A 17690-nucleotide genomic window follows, 5' to 3' on the forward strand; every position below is an offset into this window, starting at 1 on the left:
TGATGCTGGTCAGCTGAAGCTTGTCAGAGTGTTTGTGTTGGAGCGCCTCAGCACTGGTGCAGGATTCATGTTCAGCTTCTTCCAGAGAGAGATGGAGACATTACATTCACCCAGGAGGAACTGTTGTACAGTGTGTTAGGAGGAAGCTAGGATAGGAGGAACTGTTGTACAGTGTGTTAGGAGGAAGCTAGGATAGGACGAACTGTTGTACAGTGTGTTAGGAGGAAGCTAGGATAGGAGGAACTGTTGTACACCGCTATAAATGCTTCGAATGCATGCCAGTGCTTCTCAATTCGGGGTCCGGTGACCCCCAGGGGCCCTTGGGGGATTTCCAGGGGGTCACCAGTAAACGTAGGTAATGCAACATCACAATGGTTTGCACGCGACTAGACAGCAGCGCAGTCTGTTTTCACGTTTAAAGTGACATTTATAAAAGCTAACTGAGCATAAATGCTTAGAATGCATGCCAGTGCTTCTCACTGGGGGTCCGGTGACCCCCAGGGGCCCTTGGGGGTTGTCCAGGGGGTCCCCAGTAAACGTTTAAAACACCAAAAGGGGACCTTGCAACAGGTGTGTGTAGTTGCTAACGAGCTTGTAGGTCTGCTACAAGTGGCGCGCTACAGCTTGTAGGTCTGCTATTTTTCGAAAATAGCAGACCTACAAGTGGCGCGCTACAGCTTGTAGGTCTGCTATTTTTCGAAAATAGCAGACCTACAAGTGGCGCGCTACAGCTTGTAGGTCTGCTATTTTTCAAAAATAGCAGACCTACAAGTGGCACGCTACGAGCTTGTAGGTCTGCTATTATTGAAAAATAGCAGACCTACAAGTGGCGCGCTACGAGCTTGTAGGTCTCCTATTTTGGCGCGCTACGAGCTTGTAGGTCTGCTACAAGTGGCGCGCTACGAGCTTGTAGGTCTGCTATTTTTCGAAAATAGCAGACCTACAAGTGGCGCGCTACAGCTTGTAGGTCTGCTATTTTTGAAAAATAGCAGACCTAAAAGTGGCACGCTACGAGCTTGTAGGTCTGCTATTTTTGAAAAATAGCAGACCTAAAAGTGGCACGCTACGAGCTTGTAGGTCTGCTATTTTTGAAAAATAGCAGACCTACAAGTGGCGCGCTATGAGCTTGTAGGTCTGCTATTTTTCTCACACACACACACACACACACACACACACACACACACACACACACACACACACACACACACACACACACACACACACACACACACACACACCTTTACATATATCGTGCATTACATTCACCCATTCACACACACATTCACACACCTTTACATATATCATGCATTACATTCACCCAGGAGGAACTGTTGTACAGTGTGTTAGGAGGAAGCTAGGATAGGAGGAACTGTTGTACAGTGTGTTAGGAGGAAGCTAGGATAGGAGGAACTGTTGTACAGTGTGTTAGGAGGAAGTTAGGATAGGAGGAACTGTTGTACAGTGTGTTAGGAGGAAGCTAGGATAGGAGGAACTGTTGTACAGTGTGTTAGGAGGAAGCTAGGATAGGAGGAACTGTTGTACACTGCTATAAATGCTTCGAATGCATGCCAGTGCTTCTCAATTCGGGGTCCGGTGACCCCCAGGGGCCCTTGGGGGATTTCCAGGGGGTCACCAGTAAACGTAGGTAATGCAACATCACAATGGTTTGCACGCGACTAGACAGCAGCGCAGTCTGTTTTCACGTTTAAAGTGACATTTATAAAAGCTAACTGAGCATAAATGCTTAGAATGTATGCCAGTGCTTCTCAATTCGGGGTCCGGTGACCCCCAGGGGCCCTTGGGGGTTGTCCAGGGGGTCCCCAGTAAACGTAGGTAATGCATCATCACAATGGTTTGAACACGACTAGACAGCAGCGCAGTCCGTTTTCACGTTTAAAGTGACATTTATAAAAGCTAACTGAGCATAAATGCTTAGAATGTATGCCAGTGCTTCTCAATTCAGGGTCCGGTGACCCCCAGGGGCCCTTGGGGGTTTTCCAGGGGGTCCCCAGTAAACGTTTAAAACACCAAAAGGGGACCTTGCAACAGGTGTGTGTAGTTGCTAATAAAATGTCTTGACACACATAGGCCTACGCGCGGCTGAGGTGACATCATGCAGTTTTGTTTTTGGCAGCAAACTCATTTCAGTCCCTTGACTAGTTTTCATTTAGTCACATTTTAGTCACCTGGAATGTTTGAGTGTTTTAATGTGTTTTAGGCAATGCCTCTGTGTTTGTGTGTGTGTGTGTGTGGTGCTGTCATATTATATGTGTAACTCCCTCCGAGCACAGACAGTCACAAGTGGTTTCCTTGAAACTGATTTATTTGAAGACTTGTGGATCCTCCAAATTCACCGTGAAAACTATAAACAATACAATAAAACAAGCACGTTACAATGAACATGAATACGACATGACATGCACAGCATGTAGATGCAAACATTTTACCAAAGTAAAATAAAGTAAAACAAATACCTCGTTGGCTGCGTGCAAATAACAAAGAAGGGAATCTCTTCAGTCTTAGGTCCTTATAACCTTTCTTATGACAGTCTCTTGTAACTTTTAGTCTCTTTGTGTGACCAGTGCAAACGGAGCTGCTGCACCCTGCTGCTGCTAGCTGCTTGTGGCTTGATTGCTTACACAAAAAACCTGTGTACCCAATTTACATGAGCAGACCAAACGAGACACGGAACATGACTTTGACTCTTCAAAATAAAAGCGTTACAACAACTTGACACAAATACATGAAATAATGTTTTAAACGTAAAGGTGACTTAATTATGAACTTCTTCATTATGAACTTGGAGCTTTTAGGAATAAAGCAAACTATATCACCTATAGTGGCAACAGTTACAATATAAATGTGTTTAAATGCCAGTGTAGCTGGTTCACACACACACACACACACACACACACACACACACACACACACACACACACACACACACACACACACACACACACACACACACACACACACACACACACACACACACACAATGCAGCAGGCATTAGACAACCTTGACAGCCACCAACCTGGCAACCCTGAATGAGCCAATCAGCTGCCAGTCTCCGGTGTGTGTGTGAGAGAGAGAGAGTCCTGTACTGTTAAAACAAACTCTACCCTAACGTCACTAAAAAGTACATTACAACACTTTTTCCTTTCCAAAACAAACACAACGTACATTATGACAATATTTCACCCTTTGCATTGGTAAAATAGACTTTATTTATTTTTGTCTTCCCTTCCAAAAAAACAAAAAGATAAAATTACCCCAAATCCATGGTTAAGAGTATTCCACGATGGCTCAGTGGTTCTGGCAGTTGCTGATGGTGTGAGAGGACGCTGGTTCGAGACAAGTCAAGATTCGTGACCTCGGACAAAGGACTAAGGATCCAGAATAAATAAATCAAAATAAATCAGTCTTTACCTTTTGGTCAAGTAAATGTAGCCATTGGAATGTATTTTGGCGGACATAATCCAAGATAATCCACTCTTTTCTCTTTTTAGTCAATTTGTAACAGTCAGCAGTGCCAGTTGGTGCCACAGGGTGGTGCACTGCTACCTTTTGTTTTGCTTTGTGTAGAAGATCTGGCGTCAATTCCACCTCTTGCTATAGATAGACATGACATGACATGATGTCTTGATGTGTGTCAAACAATTGTCACACATGGATGGATGATTAGCCGTGTTTATTTATTTATTTCCGGGGGGAATGAATGAATGACTAACCCTGTAAAACCCGGATTAATTTCTACTTGCAAAAAAACGATTTCAACCTTACTACTACTTTTTACTACTAGGACTTATCAGAGGAAATCATGTAAAATAAATTCTTTTTTGCACATTTATAATAATTATTAAAATAATAATAATAAATTAATAATTTACATTTGGGGGACCTCTTTCACAATAATAAGGATAAATCCAAATAAATCACACTTTACCTTTTAGTCAAAGGACTGAGATAAATCAAAAATAAATCACACTTTACCTTTTAGTCAACAAGTCAAAAGTCAAGACAAGGACTAAGGACTAAGGATAAATCAATCCCGGCCCCTCCATAGGGCCGGGGGTCCGCCGGGGGTCCGCGGAGGGGGTCCGCCGGGGGTCCGCGGAGGGGGTCCGCGGGGGTCCCCGGCCCTATCTCGGCCTTGTCCGTTTCGGACGGGGGGAATCTCGTTCGAACCGGGCCGCCGTCCCGGACGCGCTCCCGGGGCTCTCGCGGTGGCAATAGTTGGAAATGACACGTCCACCAGGGGGAAACCTTGACCAGGCAATGTTGAGTATGCCAGTATGGCCACTATATGCGTGTACTATGTTGGCAGCAGCTTTGGCGCCCCCCCCCCCCCCCCCCTCCACCTCTTGCTATAGACAGACATGACATGACATGACATGACATGACATGACATGACATGACATGACATGACATGACATGATGTGTGTCAAACAATTGTCACACATGGATGGATGATTAGCCTTGTTTATTTATTTATTTCCGGGGGGAATGAATGAATGAATGAATGAATAAATAATCATATTTCCGGGGGCATTTCTCTCCAGGTGAGGACAATGCCATCCAGTCAACCAAATATGGATGTCAGAAGATCAGGCATCATCTCGTATGTATTACTTCTACTACTACTACACACACACACACACACACACACCCACACACCCTCTTGTTAATGACTCCGCCTCTCGTAATGTTAGGCCACACCTCTCATTATATTAGGCCACGCCTACTCGTTATGTAACCATATGCAAATTTCATGGGCGTCGTTTATGCAAATGAGTGGGCGGTGTCCCGCCGGCTTTGTGGGCGGTTCCGGCTACTTTGTGGGAGTGGTTTATGCAAATTTGATGGGCGTAGTTTCAACTACTATGTGGGCGTGGTTTATGCAAATTCGTGGGCGTCGTCACACCTGCTTTGTGGGCATGGTTTATGAAAATTAGTGGGCGGTGTCCAGCCTACTTTGTGGGCGTGGTTTCAACTACTTTGTGGGAGTGGCTTATGCAAATTAAGAGGTGTGGTATGCAAATGAGGGGCGTGGTATGCAAATGAAGGGGAGTGGTAGGCAAATTAAGGGGCATGGTTCCGGCTACTTTGTGGGATTAGTTTATGCAAATGAAGGTGCGTGGTATGCAAATGAAGGGGAGTGGTATGCAAATAAGGGCATGTTTCGGCTACTTTGTGGGATTAGTTTATGCAAATGAAGGGGCGTGGCATGCAAATTAAGGGGAGTGGTATGCAAATGAAGGTGCGTGGTATGCAAATGAAGGGGCATGGTATGCAAATGAAGGGGAGTGGTATGCAAATGAAGGGCATGTTTCGGCTACTTTGTGGGATTAGTTTATGCAAATGAAGGGGCGTGGCATGCAAATTAAGGGGAGTGGTATGCAAATGAAGGGGAGTGGTATGCAAATGAAGGTGCGTTGTATGCAAATGAAGGGGCGTGGTATGCAAATGAAGGGCATGTTTCGGCTACTTTGTGGGATTAGTTTATGCAAATGAAGGGGCGTGGCATGCAAATGAAGGGGAGTGGTATGCAAATGAAGGTGCGTGGTATGCAAATGAAGGGGCATGGTATGCAAATTAAGGGGCATGGTATGCAAATGAAGGGCATGTTTCGGCTACTTTGTGGGATTAGTTTATGCAAATGAAGGGGCGTGGAATGCAAATTAAGGGGAGTGGTATGCAAATGAAGGGGAGTGGTATGCAAATGAAGGTGCGTTGTATGCAAATGAAGGAGCGTGGTATGCAAATGAAGGGCATGTTTCGGCTACTTTGTGGGATTAGTTTATGCAAATGAAGGGGCGTGGCATGCAAATGAAGGGGAGTGGTATGCAAATGAAGGTGCGTGGTATGCAAATGAAGGGGCATGGTATGCAAATTAAGGGGCATGGTATGCAAATGAAGGGCATGTTTCGGCTACTTTGTGGGATTACTTTATGCAAATGAAGGGGCGTGGCATGCAAATTAAGGGGAGTGGTATGCAAATGAAGGGGAGTGGTATGCAAATGAAGGTGCGTTGTATGCAAATGAAGGGGCGTGGTATGCAAATGAAGGGCATGTTTCGGCTACTTTGTGGGATTAGTTTATGCAAATGAAGGGGCGTGGCATGCAAATGAAGGGGAGTGGTATGCAAATGAAGGTGCGTGGTATGCAAATGAAGGGGCATGGTATGCAAATTAAGGGGCATGGTATGCAAATGAAGGGCATGTTTCGGCTACTTTGTGGGATTAGTTTATGCAAATGAAGGGGCGTGGCATGCAAATTAAGGGGAGTGGTATGCAAATGAAGGGGAGTGGTATGCAAATGAAGGTGCGTTGTATGCAAATGAAGGAGCGTGGTATGCAAATGAAGGGCATGTTTCGGCTACTTTGTGGGATTAGTTTATGCAAATGAAGGGGCGTGGCATGCAAATTAAGGGGAGTGGTATGCAAATGAAGGTGCGTGGTATGCAAATGAAGGGGCATGGTATGCAAATTAAGGGGCATGGTATGCAAATGAAGGGGAGTGGTATGCAAATGAAGGGCATGTTTCGGCTACTTTGTGGGATTAGTTTATGCAAATGAAGGGGCGTGGCATGCAAATTAAGGGGAGTGGTATGCAAATGAAGGGGAGTGGTATGCAAATGAAGGTGCGTTGTATGCAAATGAAGGGGCGTGGTATGCAAATGAAGGGCATGTTCCGGCTACTTTGTGGGATTCGTTTATGCAAATGAAGGGGCGTGGTATGCAAATGAAGGGGAGTGATATGCAAATGAAGGGGAGTGGTATGCAAATGAATGTGCGTGGTATGCAAATGAAGGTGCGTGGTATGCAAATGAAGGGGCATGGTATGCAAATTAAGGGGCATGGTATGCAAATGAAGGGGAGTGGTATGCAAATGAAGGTGCGTTGTATGCAAATGAAGGGGCGTGGCATGCAAATGAAGGGGATTGGTTTATGCAAATGAAGGGGCGTGGTATGCAAATGAAGGGCGTGGTTCCGGCGACTTTGTGGGATTAGTTTATGCAAATGAAGGTGCGTGGTATGCAAATTAAGGGGAGTGGTATGCAAATGAAGGGGCGTGGTATGCAAATGAAGGGGAGTGGTAGGCAAATGAAGGGGCATGGTTCCGGCTACTTTGTGGGATTAGTTTATGCAAATGAAGGGGCGTGGTATGCAAATGAAGGGGAGTGGTATGCAAATGAAGGGCATGTTTCGGCTACTTTGTGGGATTAGTTTATGCAAATGAAGGGGCGTGGCATGCAAATGAAGGGGAGTGGTATGCAAATGAAGGTGCGTGGTATGCAAATGAAGGGGCATGGTATGCAAATTAAGGGGCATGGTATGCAAATGAAGGGGCGTGGTTCCGGCTACTTTGTGGGAGTGGGTTATGAAAATTTGAAGGGCGTTGTTTCGGCTACTTTTTGGGTGTGGGCTATGCAAATTAGTGGGTGTCGCTTATGCAAATTAGTGGGTGTCGCCACGCCCTTCATTTGCATACCACGCACCTTCATTTGCATACCACTCCCCTTCATTTGCATACCACTCCCCTTCATTTGCATACCACGCCCCTTCATTTGCATAAACGAATCCCACAAAGTAGCCGGAACCATGCCCCTTCATTTGCATACCACGCCCCTTCATTTGCATACCATGCACCTTCATTTGCATACCATACCCCTTCATTTGCATAAGCAAATCCCACAAAGTAGCCGAAACACGCCCTTCATTTGCATACCACTCCCCTTCATTTGCATACCACGCACCTTCATTTGCATACCACGCACCTTCATTTGCATTTGCACTAATCCCACAAAGTAGCCGGAACCATGCCCCTTCATTTGCCTACCACTCCCCTTCATTTGCATACCACGCCCCTTCATTTGCATACCACTCCCCTTAATTTGCATGCCACGCCCCTTCATTTGCATACAACGCACCTTCATTTGCATACCACTCCCCTTCATTTGCATGCCACGCCCCTTCATTTGCATACACTAATCCCACAAAGTAGCCGAAACATGCCCTTCATTTGCATACCACTCCCCTTCATTTGCATACCATGCCCCTTCATTTGCATACCACGCACCTTCATTTGCATACCACGCACCTTCATTTGCATTTGCACTAATCCCACAAAGTAGCCGGAACCATGCCCCTTCATTTGCCTACCACTCCCCTTCATTTGCATACCACTCCCCTTCATTTGCATATCACTCCCCTTCATTTGCATACCACGCCCCTTCATTTGCATAAACTAATCCCACAAAGTAGCCGAAACATGCCCTTCATTTGCATACCACACCCCTTCATTTGCATACAACGCACCTTCATTTGCATACCACTCCCCTTCATTTGCATACCACTCCCCTTAATTTGCATGCCACGCCCCTTCATTTGCATAAACTAATCCCACAAAGTAGCCGAAACATGCCCTTCATTTGCATACCATGCCCCTTAATTTGCATACCATGCCCCTTCATTTGCATACCACGCACCTTCATTTGCATACCACTCCCCTTCATTTGCATACCACTCCCCTTAATTTGCATGCCACGCCCCTTCATTTGCATAAACGAATCCCACAAAGTAGCCGACACATGCCCTTAATTTGCATACCATGCCCCTTAATTTGCATACCATGCCCCTTAATTTGCATACCACGCACCGTCATTTGCATACCACTCCCCTTCATTTGCATGCCACGCCCCTTCATTTGCATAAACTAATCCAACAAAGTAGCCAAAACATGCCCTTCATTTGCATACCACGCCCCTTCATTTGCATACCCCTCCCCTTCATTTGCATACCACTCCCCTTCATTTGCATACCACGCCCCTTCATTTGCATAAACGAATCCCACAAAGTAGCCGGAACCATGCCCCTTCATTTGCATACCACGCTTCTTCATTTGCATACCATGCACCTTCATTTGCATACCATACCCCTTCATTTGCATAAGCAAATCCCACAAAGTAGCCGAAACACGCCCTTCATTTGCATAACACTCCCCTTCATTTGCATACCACGCACCTTCATTTGCATACCACGCACCTTCATTTGCATTTGCACTAATCCCACAAAGTAGCCGGAACCATGCCCCTTCATTTGCCTACCACTCCCCTTCATTTGCATACCACGCCCCTTCATTTGCATACCACTCCCCTTAATTTGCATGCCACGCCCCTTCATTTGCATACAACACCCCTTCATTTGCATACCACTCCCCTTCATTTGCATGCCATGCCCCTTAATTTGCATACCATGCCCCTTCATTTGCATACCACGCACCTTCATTTGCATACCACTCCCCTTCATTTGCATACCATGCCCCTTAATTTGCATACCATGCCCCTTCATTTGCATACCACGCACCTTCATTTGCATACCACTCCCCTTCATTTGCATGCCACGCCCCTTCATTTGCATAAACTAATCCCACAAAGTAGCCGAAAAATGCCCTTCATTTGCATACCACTCCCCTTCATTTGCATACCATGCCCCTTAATTTGCATACCATGCCCCTTCATTTGCATACCACGCACCTTCATTTGCATACCACTCCCCTTAATTTGCATGCCACGCACCTTCATTTGCATAAACTAATCCCACAAAGTAGCCGGAACATGCCCTTCATTTGCATACCACTCCCCTTCATTTGCATACCACGCCCCTTCATTTGCATACCACGCACCTTCATTTGCATACCACTCCCCTTCATTTGCATACCACGCCCCTTCATTTGCATACCACTCCCCATCATTTGCATAAGCCAATCCCACAAAGTAGCCGAAACACGCCCTTCATTTGCATAAACCGCTCCAACAATGTAGGCGGGCGACACACACTCATTTGCATAATGACCAACTAATTTGCATAGCCCACACCCACAACGTAGCAGGAACCACACCCTTCATTTGCATAAACCACTCCCACAAAGTAGGCGGGGTGACACCCACTAATTTACATAAGTGACACCCACTAATTTGCATATACCACACCCACAAAGTAGCCGAAACCACGCCCATCAAATTTGCATAACCCACACCCACAAAGTAGCCGGAACCACGCCCTTCATTAGCATAAACTGCTCCCACAAAGTAAGTTAGCGAGAAAAGTCGCGAAATTCGACAGAACAAATCCGAGACCATCACCGCAACCGGGTCGCGGCCCCGATCGCAGCCGTATAGGGTTTGGGCCAAACGGACATACGGTCGCGACAGTAGCCCTGCACGAAAGCCTCGAAATTTGCGACTTTGACGCGAAAGTCGCAGAACAAATCCGAGACCATCACCGCGTCCGGGTCGCGGCCCCGATCGCAGCCGTATAGGTTTCGGGCCAAACGGACATACGGCCGCGGCGGTAGCCTTGAACGAACGCCTACAAATTGCCGACTTTGACGCGCGACAACGCGCCAACGATAAAACATCACGGTCCGACGTTCGGATATGTCGGAGAGCCAGCCGAGACGAACAGTTAGGTGTCTCGGACGTACGCCTCCGACAGTCGTACAAAACGTCCTTCACTTTGGCTCTGTGCATGCAGACACGTCATAGACCCATAGACTCTAACAGCGTCCTGGCTGAAAAATTGAAACGAGACCGCACCTCCTAGAAAGGTCGCCCGAGGACGTTCTATAGATCCATGCGTGCGTCTCCGGGAGCTCTATAACATATCCGAAAATCAGCCCGGAAGGCCTCACCGTCGTGGCGTTCCAGTGAAGCAAAGTTTGACGTTCACGCGCGCCTACGCCGACGATCGTAAGTCTGTTCGGGATGGGCCGAACACCTCTGCGATCGCGGCGACGAGCCAATCTTCGTGATGGTCTGAGTTTTTTTCTGCAACCTCGGGAACCTCAAATCTGACCCGAGGCCTAGCATTGCAGTGTAGTTCCCTTTATCGGACGCTTGTAAGAGTCCCACAAAATCGAGACCAACGCCATTTTATTCGCCATGGCCTGAATATGGATATTTGGGGGTGTTACATATTTAAAAAAATATCTATCACTTAATTGTTAAGGCATTTGGCCCAAAGGTCTTTCGGCTGACCTTTGACCTTTGCAAACGTCGTGGAAATTCGAGACTGGTTCCATTGGATTCGACATGTCCTGACTATGGATATTGGAGGTTCTTACATATTTTTAAAAATATATATCACCCCGTTTTTTTAAGAATTTGGCCCAAAGGGTCACCGTTGCAGTCTTTCTGCTGACCATTGACCTTTGCAAACGTCCTGGAAAGTCGAGACCAGCCCCATTGAATTTGGGACGCTCTAAATATGAATAAAATGTCTCGTTTGCGAAGAATAGGGTTAGGGAACATATTTTAAAGGTGTGTTTTGTCTGTTTTCACTTCTGTGGAGAGAGGGGAGAGAGGAGGCAGTCTTTTTGCTGACCATTGACCTTTGCAAACGGCGTGGAGAGCCCAGACCGACGCCATTGGATTCTGCATTTTCTAAATATGAATAAAATGTCTAGTTTGTGAAGAATAACATTAATGAACATGTTGTGTTTTGTGTTTTGTCTGTTCATTCAAAAAGAGAGGAGAGAGAGGAGAGGAGGGGAGAGGCATATGCCTTCATACATGTGGATGGGCTGTGGCGCTGTTCTGAATTCCACTGGCAGATGACGGTCTTTTCTTTGATTCGTTTCTCTGACTTCCTATGTAAGTGCTGCTATTAAAATGCTTACTTTAAAAAGACTAAAATAGCTCAAATACAACAATTCATGGTCATAAGTTCATAAAGCATAATTCATAATAATGTCATGATACAATAATAAATATGTGGTTCATAATTGATTTCATATGAGGTTAAAAATGTAAACATGATGTGATGATAACTTTCTGAGGCAGAACCAAGTTCCCTGTCTGTCAGTAGCAACACTGGACCATGATTGATTGACTGATTGATGCATGATTGCCTGGCATTGCACACAGGTGGTACAAACATTTCTCTCACTCATTCAGACTCTGGTCTGCACAAGGAAGCACACTCGCAGCAGAGTAGTGTGTTTGAGCTGTTTAAAGTTATTAAACACGGTCAAAAGGACATTCAAAGGACTGTATGAAACTCAAGAAGCATCAAGAACCTCTTTACACATCAAGCGGCCAACGAGGTATTATTATTTGAGAGTTATCTTTGTTGTGTTGTATTGTGGTGTTTTGACGGACACGTTCACCTGCGCATCGCGCATTTCTACATGTTTTGTATTTCTTTGTTTGATCAATATTATGTATTGCGACGTAATTTGTTGATTGTTTATGTGTTTATTATTTTGTGTGAACATAGTTCTCACGGCATGGAACAGCAGAGGGATGAGAAGAATGCCCAATAAATGCCCGTTTATAAAGAACCGACCTGTGTCGTCAATGTTGTGAGAAGAGCTTCACCCTACGTGTGTGTTTCGTGTCGTGTCATTCATCATCACTTTGTTTACTTTACTTTATCACAGCTAACAGTCACATCAAGGTCTGTGAAATAGTTAGTAATGAATGAATAGCTGACTCTGTCGCGATTTTGGCTTATGGTGAATGTTTTACAACTATATGAACTTCAACTTTGGCCAGTAGTTGTACAAAGCCATGGGTCTGAATGTAAACAAAGTATATGCTGCTTTATAAGACACCGTTTTATTTTTATATTGAGTGGTGGTGTGATTTGCATGTTATGTAATGAGTCCGAGTTTGTATTGTGCTAAACCAGTCACCAGTAGCATGGATAAGAAGCTAACTATGCTAATCGGAATTAGCATTAAGCTAACTGCATCCACTATAATGTTACACATTATATTAATGTGCTCTGTGTGTTCAGCCATGGCCAGGACGTCGAGGCACGACCGAGAGATGGCGCTGGACGCCAAGAGACGTCTGTGTGTGAGTTCAGATCCCGTGGAGAGGCTGAGGCTGCAGTGCCTGGCCCGAGGGTCGTCTGGCATCAATGGCCTGGGCAGGTGAGTGTGTGCGTGCGCGTGCGTGTGTGTGCGCGCGTGCCTCCCTCAGGCACAGCAGAGGCGTACACAGACAGTTGGACTGTGAGGTGACGTGGCAGCCCTCCTCCTCCTCCTCGCCATCACCCAGGAAGCCTTGGAGGTGTCGGCCGGTGTTGCTGGGCTCTATAACATATGAAAATCAGACCGGAAGGCCTTACCGTTGTGGCGTTCTACAGAAGCAAAGGTTTTAAATAGCAGATCTACAAGCTCGTAGCGCGCCACTCTGTGTAGTGGAACGTTCGCGCGCGCCATGTCGACTAGAAAGGTCACCCGAGGACGTACTACTGTTCCACGCGTGCGTCTCGTGGAGCTCTATAACATATCCGTAAATCAGACCGGAAGGCCTTACCGTTGTGGCGTTCTACAGAAGCAAAGGTTTTAAGTAGCAGATCTACAAGCTCGTAGCGCGCCACTCGGTGTAGTGGAACGTTCGCGCGCGCCATGTCGACTAGAAAGGTCGCCCGAGGACGTACTACAGTTCCACGCGTGCGTCTCGTGGAGCTCTATAACATATCCGTAAATCAGACCGGAAGGCCTTACCGTTGTGGCGTTCTACAGAAGCAAAGGTTTTAAGTAGCAGATCTACAAGCTCGTAGCGCGCCACTCGGTGTAGTGGAACGTTCGCGCGCGCCATGTCGACTAGAAAGGTCGCCCGAGGACGTACTACAGTTCCACGCGTGCGTCTCGTGGAGCTCTATAACATATCCGTAAATCAGACCGGAAGGCCTTACAGTTGTGGCGTTCTACAGAAGCAAAGGTTTTAAGTAGCAGATCTACAAGCTCGTAGCGCGCCACTCGGTGTAGTGGAACGTTCGCGCGCGCCATGTCGACTAGAAAGGTCACCCGAGGACGTACTACAGTTCCACGCGTGCGTCTCGTGGAGCTCTATAACATATCCGTAAATCAGACCGGAAGGCCTTACCGTTGTGGCGTTCTACAGAAGCAAAGGTTTTAAGTAGCAGATCTACAAGCTCGTAGCGCGCCACTCGGTGTAGTGGAACGTTCGCGCGCGCCATGTCGACTAGAAAGGTCGCCCGAGGACGTACTACAGTTCCACGCGTGCGTCTCGTGGAGCTCTATAACATATCCGTAAATCAGACCGGAAGGCCTTACCGTTGTGGCGTTCTACAGAAGCAAAGGTTTTAAGTAGCAGATCTACAAGCTCGTAGCGCGCCACTCGGTGTAGTGGAACGTTCGCGCGCGCCATGTCGACTAGAAAGGTCGCCCGAGGACGTACTACAGTTCCACGCGTGCGTCTCGTGGAGCTCTATAACATATCCGTAAATCAGACCGGAAGGCCTTACAGTTGTGGCGTTCTACAGAAGCAAAGGTTTTAAGTAGCAGATCTACAAGCTCGTAGCGCGCCACTCGGTGTAGTGGAACGTTCGCGCGCGCCATGTCGACTAGAAAGGTCGCCCGAGGACGTACTACAGTTCCACGCGTGCGTCTCGTGGAGCTCTATAACATATCCGTAAATCAGACCGGAAGGCCTTACAGTTGTGGCGTTCTACAGAAGCAAAGGTTTTAAGTAGCAGATCTACAAGCTCGTAGCGCGCCACTCGGTGTAGTGGAACGTTCGCGCGCGCCATGTCGACTAGAAAGGTCGCCCGAGGACGTACTACAGTTTTACGCGTGCGTCTCGTGGAGCTCTATAACATATCCGTAAATCAGACCGGAAGGCCTTACCGTTGTGGCGTTCTACCGAAGCAAAGGTTTTAAGTAGCAGATCTACAAGCTCGTAGCGCGCCACTCGGTGTAGTGGAACGTTCGCGTGCGCCATGTCGACTAGAAAGGTCGCCCGAGGACGTACTACAGTTCCACGCGTGCGTCTCGTGGAGCTCTATAACATATCCGTAAATCAGACCGGAAGGCCTTACCGTTGTGGCGTTCTACAGAAGCAAAGGTTTTAAGTAGCAGATCTACAAGCTCGTAGCGCGCCACTCGGTGTAGTGGAACGTTCGCCCGTGCGCCATGTCGACTAGAAAGGTCGCCCGAGGACGTACTACAGTTCCACGCGTGCGTCTCGGGGAGCTCTATAACATATCCGAAGATCAGACCGGAAGGCCTTACCGTTGTGGCGTTCTACAGAAGCAAAGGTTTTAAGTAGCAGATCTACAAGCTCGTAGCGCGCCACTCGGTGTAGTGGAACGTTCGCGCGCGCCATGTCGACTAGAAAGGTCGCCCGAGGACGTACTACAGTTCCACGCGTGCGTCTCGTGGAGCTCTATAACATATCCGTAAATCAGACCGGAAGGCCTTACAGTTGTGGCGTTCTACAGAAGCAAAGGTTTTAAGTAGCAGATCTACAAGCTTGTAGCGCGCCACTCGGTGTAGTGGAACGTTCGCGCGCGCCATGTCGACTAGAAAGGTCGCCCGAGGACGTACTACAGTTTTACGCGTGCGTCTCGTGGAGCTCTATAACATATCCGTAAATCAGACCGGAAGGCCTTACCGTTGTGGCGTTCTACCGAAGCAAAGGTTTTAAGTAGCAGATCTACAAGCTCGTAGCGCGCCACTCGGTGTAGTGGAACGTTCGCGCGCGCCATGTCGACTAGAAAGGTCGCCCGAGGACGTACTACAGTTCCACGCGTGCGTCTCGTGGAGCTCTATAACATATCCGTAAATCAGACCGGAAGGCCTTACCGTTGTGGCGTTCTACAGAAGCAAAGGTTTTAAGTAGCAGATCTACAAGCTCGTAGCGCGCCACTCTGTGTAGTGGAACGTTCGCCCGTGCGCCATGTCGACTAGAAAGGTCGCCCGAGGACGTACTACAGTTCCACGCGTGCGTCTCGGGGAGCTCTATAACATATCCGAAGATCAGACCGGAAGGCCTTACCGTTGTGGCGTTCTACAGAAGCAAAGGTTTTAAGTAGCAGATCTACAAGCTCGTAGCGCGCCACTCGGTGTAGTGGAACGTTCGCGCGCGCCATGTCGACTAGAAAGGTCGCCCGAGGACGTACTACAGTTCCACGCGTGCGTCTCGTGGAGCTCTATAACATATCCGTAAATCAGACCGGAAGGCCTTACCGTTGTGGCGTTCTACAGAAGCAAAGGTTTTAAGTAGCAGATCTACAAGCTCGTAGCGCGCCACTCGGTGTAGTGGAACGTTCGCGCGCGCCATGTCGACTAGAAAGGTCGCCCGAGGACGTACTACAGTTCCACGCGTGCGTCTCGTGGAGCTCTATAACATATCCGTAAATCAGACCGGAAGGCCTTACCGTTGTGGCGTTCTACAGAAGCAAAGGTTTTAAGTAGCAGATCTACAAGCTCGTAGCGCGCCACTCTGTGTAGTGGAACGTTCGCCCGTGCGCCATGTCGACTAGAAAGGTCGCCCGAGGACGTACTACAGTTCCACGCGTGCGTCTCGGGGAGCTCTATAACATATCCGAAGATCAGACCGGAAGGCCTTACCGTTGTGGCGTTCTACAGAAGCAAAGGTTTTAAGTAGCAGATCTACAAGCTCGTAGCGCGCCACTCGGTGTAGTGGAACGTTCGCGCGCGCCATGTCGACTAGAAAGGTCGCCCGAGGACGTACTACAGTTCCACGCGTGCGTCTCGTGGAGCTCTATAACATATCCGTAAATCAGACCGGAAGGCCTTACCGTTGTGGCGTTCTACAGAAGCAAAGGTTTTAAGTAGCAGATCTACAAGCTCGTAGCGCGCCACTCGGTGTAGTGGAACGTTCGCGCGTGCGCCATGTCGACTAGAAAGGTCGCCCGAGGACGTACTACAGTTCCACGCGTGCGTCTCGGGGAGCTCTATAACATATCCGAAGATCAGACCGGAAGGCCTTACCGTTGTGGCGTTCTACAGAAGCAAAGGTTTTGACGTTCGCCCGCGCCATGTCGACTAGAAAGGTCGCTCGAGGACGTACTACAGTTCCACGCGTGCGTCTCGGGGAGCTCTATAACATATCCGAAAATCAGACCGGAAGACGGAAGTGTGACTAGTAGTTTTATCTGACACTCTCTACAGGGCAACACCGGAGCACCCGGAGCCGTCGGACCCGCTGGCAAGGAGGGACAGAGAGGAGGTCGCGGTGAGCACGGAACCGCCGGTCGCCCCGGTGAGGCTGGCGCTGCCGGACCAGCAGGACCCTCCGGAGAGAAGGGAAACACCGGCTCCGATGGACCCGCTGTTAGTACAATTCCTGTTCTATTGTCTGACGTACAGCGTAGAGCAACTGGTTTCCCATGTTTAGACTGCTAGGACCCCCCCTCCGGAAAAGAGTGTTAGGGGAACTCCCATAAGAGAAGATTTGTGTTTCCCCAAAACGTTCTACAAGCTCACAATTTAACGCGTTGTGAGCTTGTAGATCGGATATTTCTTTTTGCAAAATCTGTTGCGACACTGTGGTGTGAAGAACTACTACGGCATTGATTTATAAAAGAAAAGCACAAAACGTTGAGATTATGGAGATACAAGGTTCCTGCATCCCTCCAAACTTCCCTCACAGTCTTGTGAGGGAAGTCTACACAGTCCACAGTCTCTCATTGAGGCCTGCTCGCAACACACACGTGATGCCAGCAATGGGAGCAGAGCTCTAACATTATTACTGCTATTGCTGCTACATATGCTACATAATTATGTCTTTAGGAACCAGAACAAAATTATGTTACGAGATGTAACAATAAAGAAACCATGAACCTTCTTCAACCAACATCACCAATACTAAGGAAAAATAATCGTAAATAAACAAATAAAACCT

At 47.6% G+C, this 17690-nt stretch overlaps 1 protein-coding gene across 1 annotated transcript in view; it reads left to right on the forward strand.

Annotated features, from left to right (window-relative positions):
* The window catches only part of LOC306919577 (uncharacterized protein), a 58642-nt gene that overhangs the window by 26674 nt on the left and 14278 nt on the right, over positions 1 to 17690 (forward strand). Inside the window, exon 32 of the mRNA XM_079532337.1 lies at positions 16958 to 17119. Coding sequence (XP_079388463.1) covers positions 16958 to 17119 — 162 coding nt within the window. The remainder of the gene's footprint in view (positions 1 to 16957; positions 17120 to 17690) is intronic.

This window comes from Electrona antarctica (assembly GCF_951216825.1).
Source record: "Electrona antarctica genome assembly, contig: scaffold_26, whole genome shotgun sequence".
NCBI classification, from domain to species: domain Eukaryota; kingdom Metazoa; phylum Chordata; class Actinopteri; order Myctophiformes; family Myctophidae; genus Electrona; species Electrona antarctica.